We start from the raw sequence: 13621 nt of genomic DNA, 5'->3' as shown, positions 1-13621 counted from the left end.
GAGAAAGGGGAAGAATGTGATCGCATTTTGCGAAAACGGTAGTAGAATGGTACTACAAAAAGTACGCAAAGTATACAATTAGAAGTAAAATGCGAATTTGCAATATATTTGGTGTTTTAATGGAAATACTCAACAATACATAAAAATATGCATTTTTGATTTAAGTAATTCGTCATTTCCGGAACAAATCTACCGAATACCGAATACCGACCGTTCAGCTATGCAATAACGAAAAATACAGATCAATAGAACTTTTTAGGCTCATTTCAACCATGCCAAAATGATTTGGCGCAAGTAAAAAATGAAGAGGTTCTAGAAGGTTAAAGTTCAGTTTTTAGATATTTTAAATATTAATATCTTATGAACTTTATAACCGATTAAAAAGCTAATGACGTCACCATAAAGGTAATTAATTTGTTCTTCAGCTGATGTACATAATTTATAGCTTTTTGTATTTTTAAACCAAAACCACTAAGAAACGAACAAATATTATTTTTTCAATAAATAACCTTTTTTGAAAAAACTGCATAATTACAGGTCTATTCTGCACGTTACCGAAGATTTTGTAACCGGAAAATTGTATTACCAAAAAATGTTACCAGTTCTTGTCACTGCGATTCTAGGTACGTTGGTAATGCAGTTAAAATATTCAGCAATTCAGCTATGAAGAATTGTGAAAATCCTGGCATTGCATATTTCACGGGGCAATAATTTGTTACCAGCTTATGAGATGATAACAAAATTTACCGGTTACAAGAGTACACAGAATGCGAAAAGGGTTTAAAAATTGGCAGGAACTTTATTTACCGGTTACAAACTTTTTATTACCAGCGCAGAATAGGCCTGTTAATGGTAAAGAATTTTATATTATTTAGAAAGCAGAGTTGGGCATTATTCGAATAAATTGTTATTTAGATAAAATTTTATCCGTAATATAATTATTCGCAGATAACTCATTCACGAATAAATTATTCGTGAATAAATTGCTTGCGAATAATTTATTCGTTATTTTATTCGTTATTTTAAATAATGAATAAAAACTCATTTTTAACACATTGAGCCATCTTTTACTTTTATTTCTGTTGTCAAGGATTGTGAGTTAGCTGAATTCTGTTTACTATTTTATCAAGAATACTAGTCCATTTCCTCTGGTTTCGCGGCCCCTGATAAGATTGTTTGCTTTGGCCAATGCAAGAATAGCGTGGAAAACCAAATATGGATAAAGTAAAAATTCTTAATTTAGGTTGAACAACTAAAGAGCAGAACCCTTCTCACACATATTTCTGCCAAAAAAAATAGCGCTCTGATGCTATATGCAAGAAAAAACCCTTCCAATGTCAAAAGCTTTACCGATGGTCTTATTTCCACTTGTGAGATCTTTTCTAAGCGTGCGTAATATTCTTCTATGATCTTGCAACTACAACATTGGTCCGATGCGTCAACCTCTAGTCTTATGTCATGTAGGCCAACAAAAGTCCTTATAAGAAAGCTGAAGAGCACAGATGTGCGTTTTCTATTAAGGAGAGCCAAAAATCCTCAATGTAAAATTTGGCCATTGATATACCAACAGTGGTCTTTCTTGCAAGGATGTGATAGAAACTTTCCTTGCTGATTCGCCACTTTTAAAATATCCAAGAGTTGGATTCCTTGAGTCTTACTGCTGCAGCAATGGCCGCCCGAGCAATTTCATCAAGCGGAGGTAGATGCAACGTCGCATTTAGGGTGTATGACGAGGTGAGACATCTTAAATTCGTATAACAAAAACATAAAAAACAAAGTAGTCCAGACATATGGGGTTTCTAATGATTTCGACTGCAGCACCATTATGAATTGCAACCTGATTGTACAATAAATAAGGATTTTCGAAATAACTCAACTGCAGCGCCCCCTAGCGGGTCTATTTTTCGCATAAGTATTTTTCATCATGCACGAAGAACACATTTTGAATTTGAACGAAATCGGTTCATAAATACGGCTTTTATAAATAACTCGGCTCCATCGCCACCAAGGAGTTTTTAGTAGCCTTTAATAGGACTTTATGCGCAGGGAATAACTTCCGAAAATTTGACTTAAATCTATCCAGGGGTTTGAGTTAAATCGAAACAACGAAAACGGTTATCATTTTATACATAAATATATGTACATATATATATACATAAATTACTTGTTTTATTATTATTTTATTCGTTATTCGAATAATTAATGAAGATAATAATTATTCGAATAACGAATAAAATAATTTATCCATCATTCGAATAATTTTTTTTTAATAAACAAAACTATTTATTATTTACGAATAACAAGAAAAACAATTTTTTCATTTGTTATTTGTCATTCGAATAAATTTTGCCCAACTCTGTTAGAAAGTACAAGTTATTATCTTTAATTCGATATTACATATTTTATCATGATCTACTTTTGGGTTTCAACAATTTAGTGATAATAAAAAATACACAGAAACCTCTTATATCTTCTTTTTTTACCTGCGCCAAATAAATTTGGTATCGTTGAAATCAGCGTAAAAAGTTCTATCAATCGGCATTTTTGGTTATTTTATAGCTAAACGGTCGCTATTCTACACTTGTTCTAGAAAATTACGCAAACGAAGGTGACGCCAACGAATATTTAGTATGAAGAATTTTTGGTTTTACTACTAATATCACTAGAAACAATAGAGTAAGCAACATTCTGAACAAGTAAAGGAGCCGATTTTATGTGTGGGAGCGAGAAGACTGTTTTATTACAAAACCTTTCTATTATTGAATCATGATGCTTGATAGTGTGAATTACTCACTCAATTGACAATGTTTTTTCAATGCTATCGCACGTTATGTCATGATAAAAATATAGTAAGGTAGAACCGCTGAGAGTCACTTTTAAAATTCTTGACGTTTCCAAACAATTTAATTTTTAAATTTACTCACAAACTCACACACACATTTTCATTTTCAATCTCAAGCAACAACAATTTCGAACAATTTCATTTTATTATTTTCACATTTATATGATTTTAAAATGTTGGCAAACTTCAAAAAAAAAATCATGGCCGCCAAATTGAAGAACGGTTATACCTTGCTATGTTTTTATCATGCGTTATGTTTCGAAATAAATGAGTGCGAGTGTATGCAGATGTGAAAAGAAAGCGAGTGACTTAAAATGTATTTTGAGGGTATCCATGCAGCTCTCTGGTATCTAGAGACGGAGACATAGGATTTCGCCTCTAAGCAGTGAATGGTTGAGACATTCCAATTTTCTTTTCCGCGTAAACAAGACTAGGGTTGTCTTGCTGGGATTCACAGCAAGACTCTGCAAAGTGCACCATTGATCAATCTTATTCACACTCTAAAAAAATTGTGTTTAAATTTGCGCATATTAAGATAGGTAACCAGTTTCCTCTCTTAATGAATGCAAATTTAAACATTGCCTGCTTACTTTTACTTATCATATGTGTGGCGTAGAACAAATTTCAAATTTGGTTTTTGAGTTTTAAACATTTATTGTTCACATTTTCACAGATTACATGTAAAATGTTTAAAATTTCCTCTAAAAAATTTTCGTTTAAATTTACGCATATAAAGAGAGGTAACCAGTTTCCTCTCCTAGTGTGTGCAAAATTAAACAATGTCTGTTTACTTTTACATATCAAATTTGCCACGTAGCGCACACAAGGGTTAGGTTTTGGGGCTAAATTTATTATGATATAAGAAATTTTGAAAGAAAAAATTTTCTTTTCCATTTCTTGTGCGTCATTTTGTAAGAATTTTTCTTTTTTTCTTGAGAGCTCTTTAAAGTTTAACTGCGAATGGAAACATTGTCCTAAAAATATGCAATGCATACTAACTTACTGTTGCTTTTTACACTTTACAGCCTAAAAAAGTTTACCACTGATATGTACTTAATAAGCAGTCGAAGATTTAATTTGCTAACTTCGAATTCGTTCCACCAAAATGAGCTACATGATAAAAATACAAGTTCAGTTAAATTTTCGTTATTCGAATTATTAAAAAATGAAAAACCAGAAATCGACGAAAATTAAAAAAAAAGTGTAAAAAGTTCGTGAAATTATTTAATTTATTTATACTAAAATTCTTTTGTAAAATTTTGTATTACTTTTGAAAGTTGAGTGCATCTTTAACCGTTAGTTTTTTCATGATTTAATGATCGGATCTAAACCAAATTACGAGACGACCCTAAGGTACCATCTTTCCATAATTATTGGAATCGGTTCACGCGGTACAAAGTTATGCGGTGGAATAAATAAAAGAAGTAAAAATACACCGAAGAATTGATAACCTCCCCTTTTTTGAAGCCGGTTAAAAATGTCTGAGTTCTTTGTAAATTTTATGTAAATAAAATGCAATTGATGATACTTTGAAAAGTTTATTTATTTATTTCATACTGTAAATAAGACTTTCATAAATGTATTTTAAAGACCGAATTTTCAGTATTTGCTGATGATATATATTTATAAGTATAAACCCTTTCCCCACAAAGATATATTCCTGCGTGCGCCTCTGGCACTTAGTATTTATTATTTGTTAAAAATAGATTTTTACTTTCAAAATGTTTGTAATTTTAAACATTTCATGTGTATATTTTAAACAACTCATGTTCAAAATCAAATCTTGAACATCTTGTGCGTATACTTAAACATATTCTGGTTGAAAAATAAACACTTTTCAGTAGTAGTTTTACATGCACTTTTTAGAGTGCATGCTTATCTGTGCCTTAACACAAACCTCTCTGAGAGATTTACCTGACGAAGATCATCCACGTAAGCATGGATATGGACGAAGCCTTGGATTTCCGTTAGTAGGGAGTCCACTAGCAAACACCACAAGAGAGATAAGATCAACCCGCGCTGAGGGCGTCCTCTCTCAACCTCTGCCATGGTTAAGATGCTAGCCTCACCCCGCACAGTCAGCATTCTTCTAGATAACATGAACGGAATCCACCTTATGATAGTTTTGCCCACTCCACGTCCTCAGTTCGCAGAGCACATACAGTCAAAGCTTGCGTTCTCAAACCCGGGCTCCATGAGCCGTATGCATAAAAATTAAGCAATTGCATTTTCTTAAAATCCCATACCTTTCAATTAAATTTATTTGAACAAATCGAGTAATAGGTCGGAAATTTCTCGAAAAAGCATTTGCTTAGGTTTTATACATACGGCACAATATAGTAAAGACTCCCATTGTGTACTCACGTGGTAGATTCCTTGAAGTCCTAAAAGCTACTTCTTGCCACGAGCCGTGCGGTCATATTAAGTCTTTAAATAGGTTCATGCATAGCAATTTTTGCATCTAGAACTAACAGAATTTTTCCGGTTTACGTCGTGGCTGTCGTGGAAGTATTTCCATTTAGCCTGACGTTAATGTTACCAATGCAGAATGTAATAGCGTTTAGTGTCTTAGATCATAGCCATCTAACTTGAAGTCCAAACACAGCGGATGTTCACATGAATCGCCGCGCTTGAACTGCCATATCCTCTTAAGACTAATTGAAATCGAAATATATTATTTGTTGAAAGCTATTTTATGATTCCATTTTTTTTATTTAGTTTTATATTCAAGCGAAAATTTGCAGATTTTTGTTTTGTAAAAAAATAAAGACCAAAAAGATTTCATTTCAATATTGCAATTACATGTTGTCACACTTAACAATCATTGGTGGCGCAAATTCATTGTGACGTATGCCGAATGAGTATGCTTGTCCCGATTTGCCAGGACGGTAATACATTAGATCATAATAGTTTGGACCAGGACCAATTCGTTTAAAGGCGTACGGACTACGCCCGGAAATTGAGTACTCGGGGCTACGTGGTAGTTTTATGGAAAGATTTCCTGCACCATAAGCTGCAGGTCCTGGCGAAGCTGGTTTGCCAGATAAACGATACCGCACGCCCCTGTTTTTGCAAAGATAACCAACGAATGATGAATAAAGAGACGAAAGCGAAAATCTTGGGAGATTAAAAAAAATATATATATGCTACTTACATGCTGTATGCAGGAAATCCTGGTTTAATTGGTGACACATCCACGCCGTATGCATTGGGCCCGGGAGTGGAGCTCTTAAAGCTGTAAGCATTTCGCCAAGACATTGAGTAGGCTGGCGCATTGGTGCCCTTGAAAAATGGTTTTCGATGTACATCGTGTGCTCCCGGTCCTGGACCAATTTTCTTTTCTGCAATAAATAAAATTATGTGTGAGCAGGTGTGTCTCTTCAGAGATCGAATATTTACCTTTCACATATGTTCTACCCTGGATCGTAAATTCATTGCCACGGCTTACGCCGTAACGCGTCAATGTGTCCACATTATAGGCTCCCGGCCCTGGCCCGATTAGTTTCTGGTGCCTATATGCGCGCGTGCCCATTGAGAACTGCGGCAGACGCTGTTTACGGTTATCGTGATTTTCGTAGCCGACAGTGGGTGGCAGCATGTAAGCGCCGGGTCCGGGACCTAAGAACATCCAAGTGGTTTATTACTGATACGGGATCGTATTTGGAATTCCTCAAAACTTACCTAAAGGTCTTTTACTCATATTGCTGTTTTTGCAATATCAAAAGGAAATCGCAGGTAAAAATTTGGAATTTTGAAGTCAGGAAATGAGCGAAAATTTTTTGTTTGTTGTTTATTTGAGGTGTCGAAATTTGGTATTAAATATTTTGATATGACATGTTTTCAATAGCCGACGCTGGCATATAGGACATAAATAGAAATAGTGCAAGGTGAATTTAGTATAGATCACAGGTTGAAATTGCCAGTAAGGTTCCACTTTTCCTCTGCATACCTAGCTCAAAGAAATACCCTTTGGCAAGAATTATCCTCCGTTGGTTCTCATTGTTATTGTATGCTAGATAAATCTAAATTGCTTCAACTCCAAGTTCTAGATAGTCGCACTAGCCACACTGGGGGACCGACAAATGCAATAGTGTTGGGAGTATCAAGTACTTTTGAGAATCGAGTACTTTCTTTAAAAGTACATATCGTCGATGTTTTTGCCAAACCGCCTTCTTACGGCGAAGAATCGCCTTTTCTTTCAAGGCATTGCCTTGATAGGCGGTATATTCTCTAGCTATTATTTTGGAAATTTGTTGTTTTAAAAACGATTGTACGATTCCTATGCATAAATTTCGATGCCTGGAGTTCAAGGTTACCAAATCTCATTTTTGTCATAATGGCGATTTAGGCGGTTTTGCAACTGGTCGATGGGCGGTTTTGCAAAACATCGACGATATGTATGTATGTTAGTAATCTTTTAGTGCTTAGTGTAGAAATCTCACTAGCTGGCAGGACTTTATTCAAATTAATACATTAATCCCAAATAACGTCGATTGAATGCTACTTTGGAGTACGCAGGATCGATTCTTTTAAAATTTGGTTTCGATCGATCCTTTGGAGAATCGAGTGTTGAGTAATTTTGGTATCGATACTGCCCAACACTAAAATGCATGTATAATGACACCCCGGAAAGAACCTTAGTGACAATATTGAGTGCGAGACCTGCTACTATGGACGTTAGTGGTTTGGTTCTTCTTAATATTTGGCACTGATAGAACTGAAAACTTTGAAAATTTCTTCTTTCGTTTACGAAGTTACGCAGGATTTTCACATAAAATGTAAACAGGTCCTCCTGCATTTGTTCTTCCATTGTGTTATTGTCCACCCATGGAAGCCGAGTCAAATGATCTTTTCTCTGGAGCACCTTCATCCATCCGTACGGCATTTACAAGTCAGCGCTATCTTTGTATTGTTATTCGCTTAACTAAGTCCATGTCATTATAAAGCTCAAAGAGTTCATGATTTAATCTACAACGCCACATTTAAGAAATCACACGACAGAGAGTCACCCTGTCTGAAATCTCAAACGGCTCGAACGGCACAACGCTGAAAGTAGATTGCCTCCAAACCAAATTTGAAAAAGGATAACAGCAACTTCTTTTCGAAGTTGTGGATTTGAAATCGACAAATATTAGTACATATCGGCAGCTGAGTGGAAGATGGCAGTTCTTAAACTATTTGCTGAGATACGACGTTTTCGAACCGACAGCCGAGATTAGACAATAACATGGTGTTTGTCGAACCGCTTCTTGCGGGTCTTTTCCAAGATGTGGCATATGATGATTGCTTGGTTTATGACGGATTTAACAATTATAAAGTCCTATCAGTTGGTTGACGGTGCGCTATAGCCTTTAACATACTTAATACGTTTAATAAGACCTTACAGCTGATGCTCAGGTAACTGATGTCGCCATAGTGGACGAAAATGGCCGAACCGGCAGTCATGCTGTCGCCCGACCATATTCTGATTATATGTATGTAGGTTTGTTCGCCAGCTTTACGCCGCCATATTTGAATAGTTTAGCTGTTAGTTTTCGAATCTCATCGTGGTCATAGAGCTGATATCGATTCCGTCATCATCGATTGGGGGTTCGGGTGCATATTATCCTAAATTTTCGCTATTGCTGCTATTCAGGAGCGTCAGAAAAGTGTTCCTTCACAATCTGACAATCTGGACATCTTTCACCAGGTGTCAATTCTTATTTTTCCAGAAGATTGCCCGGCCTTAAAGCTCGCCGAATATTCAGAAAAGCTTAAAAGCAATTACTTTTTTGGCGGCGGTTCGTAGGGAAGGATAAATTTGGGTTAATTGCTCGCAGGGTCGTTATGTTGATTAGTGCTCTCTGAGAGTCAAAGTAAGTGCTGAGTGGCGAATTTGTCGGTTATCTGTTGCGGTCGCACATTTTCAACGTGAAGCTTTCAAGTCGAGGTTTGGGCCTCGGATCGTACGTATATCTAACACTGAAAACGTGTCATCTGTTGATCGAAATATAGGCGATTTAGTTTTTCGATTCGGTATCAACCACGTTATTACAAATGGGTGTTTCCAGCGGAAGGTCCATCACGACAAAAAAAAATAAAAGTTTTATATCTAACGTATTTACGGGCCGATTTGTCTGCTTTTTAAAATATATACTGGCTATGAAAGTAGAATCATGTTTGCATTAAATGGTCTTCCTAGGTGGTGCCAAGGTCGAGATCTTTCGAAAAACCGTATTTATGGTCCGATTTGGTTCGAATTTGGCGTATGTGGTTGAAACATAATAAATCATAGATTTCTACTAATTTGACCCTGAATTGGCGCTGAAGTCAAAATATAAAGTATATTCTACATAAAATACATGTTTTATTTGCGTTGAAAATTCATTTAAAAGCAATATTAACAAATATATAACGATGGAAATTTATGTCACGTGACGCCAGTCACGTCACGTTTCACACTTGGGGTTGCAAAAGAGAACTGAAACAATTTGCATTAATTCAAAAACTCTAAAAACAACTAGAATTGATCCAAATCATATTAAAATAAGTTTCATCAAAATAGCCATCCACAATTCGCAGAGTTTTGCGATTTTGTAAGAAAAGAAAAAATCAACTTCCATTTTTTGTCACGTAACGACACTCTCTTTAAATGCTTGTATTTCAGGACCAAGCAGTTCGATTGATTTTAGTTTTCGGTTAAATATAGAGCTAATTATGTGCTATACAATGGCCCAAAAAAGTTAAAGAAAACAAATGGTATTCCTTTTTTGTATCACATTGAAATCGTACGACTGTCACGTGCGCCACCATGGGAATGCCCATATAAGACAAAAATGTGAAATGTGTGTTATGTACTCTTGATTGTAATAGAAACATATCTTCGATTCGTTTAAACTAGACCAAACATGTTATTTATAATTATTTGGGTACAGTCGATAAATACAATAAGAGTGTATGCATATTACAACAACTTAACTGACGTAAAACTATTTACAATATTTCTTAGTTTCTAGTTTTAAGTTGATGGCAAAGCTCGCCGGAATTTCCACCGATGCAAACGATCTTCTGTTAATCGAACAATTGCTAGTTTTTACTCTATGTCAATAGAGTTGTAGAGTTGCTTATACTGGGTGCTATGGCCACTGTTTCTGAGCAATAACTCATTGTGCTTTTCGCGTATGGTCTATCAATTTAATTTAAATTTATTTATTTTTGGACTAAAGTTTTAGATTAAAAAAATTATCAATTTACCTTGGGATTATACTTTTGATGCAGTAATACCAATACGGGTCCGTAACATATGTTTAAGAAACCAACAATGCGCATTAACCAAGAGAAACCAAATGCTTGCGCCAACTCGCCACCCAGTAAAGGAGCTAAGGAAATATTAGGTGGGAATAGCCAAAGTATACTTGTATACATATGTATTTGTACGTATAAAACAACCCTGCAAACCAAAGATCCCGAAATCTTAAGGAAATCGTTAGGAGTATCTCATTTCTGTAACGANCCGCATTAACCAAGAGAAACCAAATGCTTGCGCCAACTCGCCACCCAGTAAAGGAGCTAAGGAAATATTAGGTGGGAATAGCCAAAGAATACTTGTATACATATGTATTTGTACGTATAAAACAACCCTGCAAACCAAAGATCCCGAAATCTTAAGGAAATCGTTAGGAGTATCTCATTTCTGTAACGATTTTTTAACGAATCTTCAAAGAAAATTTTATGAAGTGGTTGACACGAACTCGTTAAAAAATTTCTGTACGAAAAATAAAGTAAATTCTAAAAAAATCTTTCACATCGGATTTCTTGTGAAATTTCGTAAAAGAATCGGGGTGTGCACAGTTTATTTCATTTAGAAATTTTCTGCAAAAAATCTACAATTGAGAATACTCTGGAAAAATGGTTTGCAGGGAATGTACGTACATATGATCAAATTACTTACCTAAGCAATAGGCTAAACTAACAGATGTCTGTTGTATGGCATAAACTGTGCCATAGCTGGACATGGAGTTGCCGCCGCCAATGCCATCGCTTTCGCATTGTTCCTCCTGCGCTAAGGTGGCATCAACAAAACTAGCCAGTAGCGGCACCAACGCTGCATCAATAACTCCAATACTCAAACCCAAACCGAAATGGGGCAAAAGCAATTGGCTGACTGTGGTGGCGCTTGGAATCTACAGAATTAGGAAGATTTTGAAAGCATGTACATATGTACATTAATGCGTATCACGAAATAAAATTTAGCTTGTGTGAGTTTTATTTAAATACTTTGTCGAGAAAAATGTTGGGTGTAAACATTTTTTTATGCACCCGCTAAAAACTGCTAAATCGCGCTTTTTGCTATAATTTTCATAATTGCTACCCGTTTTTTTTTTTTAATTTTTATGTCACCGAAAAGGCCTCGCTATGGACTATAATTGAATAAAGCCTAGCCGTTTATAGCAATGACTTCATGGTTTTTTTTCGAGCTGTAGCTTTATAGTATAAAAATAAAAATCTAGGGATAGTAATTCCAAAATNATATGGACTATAATTGAATAAAGCCTAGCCGTTTATAGCAATGACTTCATGGTTTTTTTTCGAGGTGTAGCTTTATAGTATAAAAATAAAAATCTAGGGATAGTAATTCCAAAATTAGCGAAGGTATAAATAAAAAAAATTTAAGGCTTAAACTGGTTGATGGCCAATTGTAGTACTGAGCGAGGCCTTTCAGCGACACAAAGATTTAAAAAATCGGATCTAAAATAAGAAAATTACAGCGATTTAGCGGTTTTCAGCGGCTGCCTGAAAAATTTTTTAGCGGGTACATAAAAAATTCATCGAAATAGAATTACATGCAAAAGGGTTTCATTAAAATTTATGATTTAAATTTTTTTTAATTATTTAAGAAAACGTTTTGCATGTATTTTGTCTTAAGGGCTCATAACTTCTAGATTTATTATTCAATTTAGACCATACGGGGTTTTATTCTATTAATAGAAGATTATAAGTTGACCTCCAAGAAAGAAACTTGAGGAAATAGGATTTCCTCATGTGGATGTTTGTACCGAAAGTAAATTTTTTTAGAAATTGTGTTGAAAATTATGCAAACTATATCGATTAATCCTAAATTACTAATATGGGTTGAAAATGACAAACATATATGATATCAAATTTAATTAGCTTCATTAATATAAAAATATCACAAAACAATTGCAAGTAAGTGAGGGCACTTTTTTCAGATCTCAAAAACAGATATTTGGCTAGCAGGTATGTTCGGCAACCCACTTCCCAGCTAATTTCAACCCCATTCAATTTGAATTCAAAGCGACTTTAATTGAAATTCACTCAGAAGTGAATTGCAGAACCTGCCTATACGGGTATGTATTTTTCAAAAACTGTTCTACTTTCTTATATTCCGATTTCGTATTAGAATGCAACGCAAAATTGTACATTATAATTCATACCAAAATGTCGCAGGCCGATTTTTTTTCTACATATAAACTTGTGTTATTTACTACTCACCAAAAACGCTGAAACTCCGACAAGTAATAATGCAATGCAGGAAATTTTCACTTGCCCATATTTGTATGCAAATGTGCCAAAGAAATTGGTGCCAATAAAATAGCCAACAGAATCTGGTATAAAAACTGTACCCAATTGCCATTTGGTGGGATGAAGGTTCTGTATTAGCCAAATGGGTAAACACGGTTCCAATATAGCCATTGTGGAGGTTGAAAACCATATAGCAACAACAATTGCGAGTATCATTTTGCTTTCGAGTAACGGACGCCATTTGGGTTGCTCCTCATCTGGGTCTGTTGTAACCTAAGGTATGTGTAAGAGTGTGTAAGCAGAACTAAGTATGTATGTATGTGTGTAATTTCCAAACGATTACTTTCAAAAAAGTCACATTCTGGAATATATTTTCCAAAAAATGCAAAAAATTAATGTTTGAAGAGTCTGAAAGCAGTTTCGTATTCTTACAAAAAAAGTATAAATAATACCAGCCATTTACACTTTGTTTGGAAATTACCCATGTAAGTATGTATGCACATATATATGTATGTATGTAAAACTCTTCATAACTCTAACTCTAAAATTTATTGTAGCCTTGCAGATTGAATACATGTTAATCTTTTATTGTTCACTATACTTAGTCGAAACTTTTGTATAGCCTTAATTCTTTCAAGTGTGAACAATGCTGTTCTATGTGTTAAGGGCGAAACTATGCTAGGCATAGCAAGTATCAAGTCCATATAGTTTTGAAGTTTTCCCTTGAAATGTTTACGACTTACCTCAGGCTGTATGGACAGATCCATTGTCAAAAGCTGCATTCCTTATGTGTCAAACGTTAAAAAGAAAAAAGGATGTATACAGGAAAAACTTAAGAAAATATTTATCAAGGGCCTGAAAATGTTGAACTATAAAGCATAGTGACATGTTTCACATAATGCAAGTTCCAGTTCACTGCCAGAAGCGATTACATACAGATAACAGATCAATTAAGCGCCATATACCATGTTCTGACCGACATCGAAAACATGTTTTCGTTGCTAAAACTAGTTTTCGACCTAAAACATGTGTTTTCGTCCATGTAAAATCTGTCAAACGAAAACCAGTTTTCGCTGAAAACTACTTGAAAACTCACGTTCCACTCGTTCCAATCGGTGTCTTCACTCGGTTTTTTTTCGATTCTTTATCGAAGTGGAAGTCATATTTTATCATCTTTAATACGCTATTTCGTATTTATTGTTAATTGGCTGGCCAAAGTAAATAAGAATGAAAGTAAGAGGTTGCTAATGAAAAGAA

At 35.0% G+C, this 13621-nt stretch overlaps 2 protein-coding genes across 2 annotated transcripts; both read right to left on the bottom strand.

Moving 5' to 3' along the window:
* Window positions 1-5640: 5640 nt before the first annotated feature.
* Window positions 5641-6651, bottom strand: LOC108374733 (outer dense fiber protein 3-like protein 2). Its single transcript, XM_017630731.1, has 4 exons — window positions 6524-6651; window positions 6242-6460; window positions 5997-6183; window positions 5641-5905 (listed from the first exon to the last, which is right to left on the bottom strand). Exons 1-4 carry the CDS (start codon window positions 6540-6542, stop codon window positions 5641-5643), a joined length of 690 nt encoding a protein of 229 aa, XP_017486220.1. The 5' UTR covers window positions 6543-6651.
* Window positions 6652-9741: 3090 nt separating this feature from the next.
* On the bottom strand, window positions 9742-12752 carry LOC108374732 (synaptic vesicular amine transporter-like). The gene is made up of 4 exons (XM_017630730.1): window positions 12335-12752; window positions 10773-11004; window positions 10076-10200; window positions 9742-10007 (listed from the first exon to the last, which is right to left on the bottom strand). Exons 1-4 carry the CDS (start codon window positions 12578-12580, stop codon window positions 9915-9917), a joined length of 696 nt encoding a protein of 231 aa, XP_017486219.1. The 5' UTR covers window positions 12581-12752; the 3' UTR covers window positions 9742-9914.
* Window positions 12753-13621: the final 869 nt, after the last annotated feature.

The sequence above is a fragment of the Rhagoletis zephyria genome, unplaced genomic scaffold, assembly GCF_001687245.7.
Source record: "Rhagoletis zephyria isolate East Lansing unplaced genomic scaffold, Rhagoletis_zephyria_1.1 Rzeph_scaffold_08075, whole genome shotgun sequence".
Classification (NCBI taxonomy): domain Eukaryota; kingdom Metazoa; phylum Arthropoda; class Insecta; order Diptera; family Tephritidae; genus Rhagoletis; species Rhagoletis zephyria.
The sequence above is the reverse complement of the archived record's forward strand: the minus strand, read 5'-3'. Positions and strand labels throughout refer to the sequence as shown.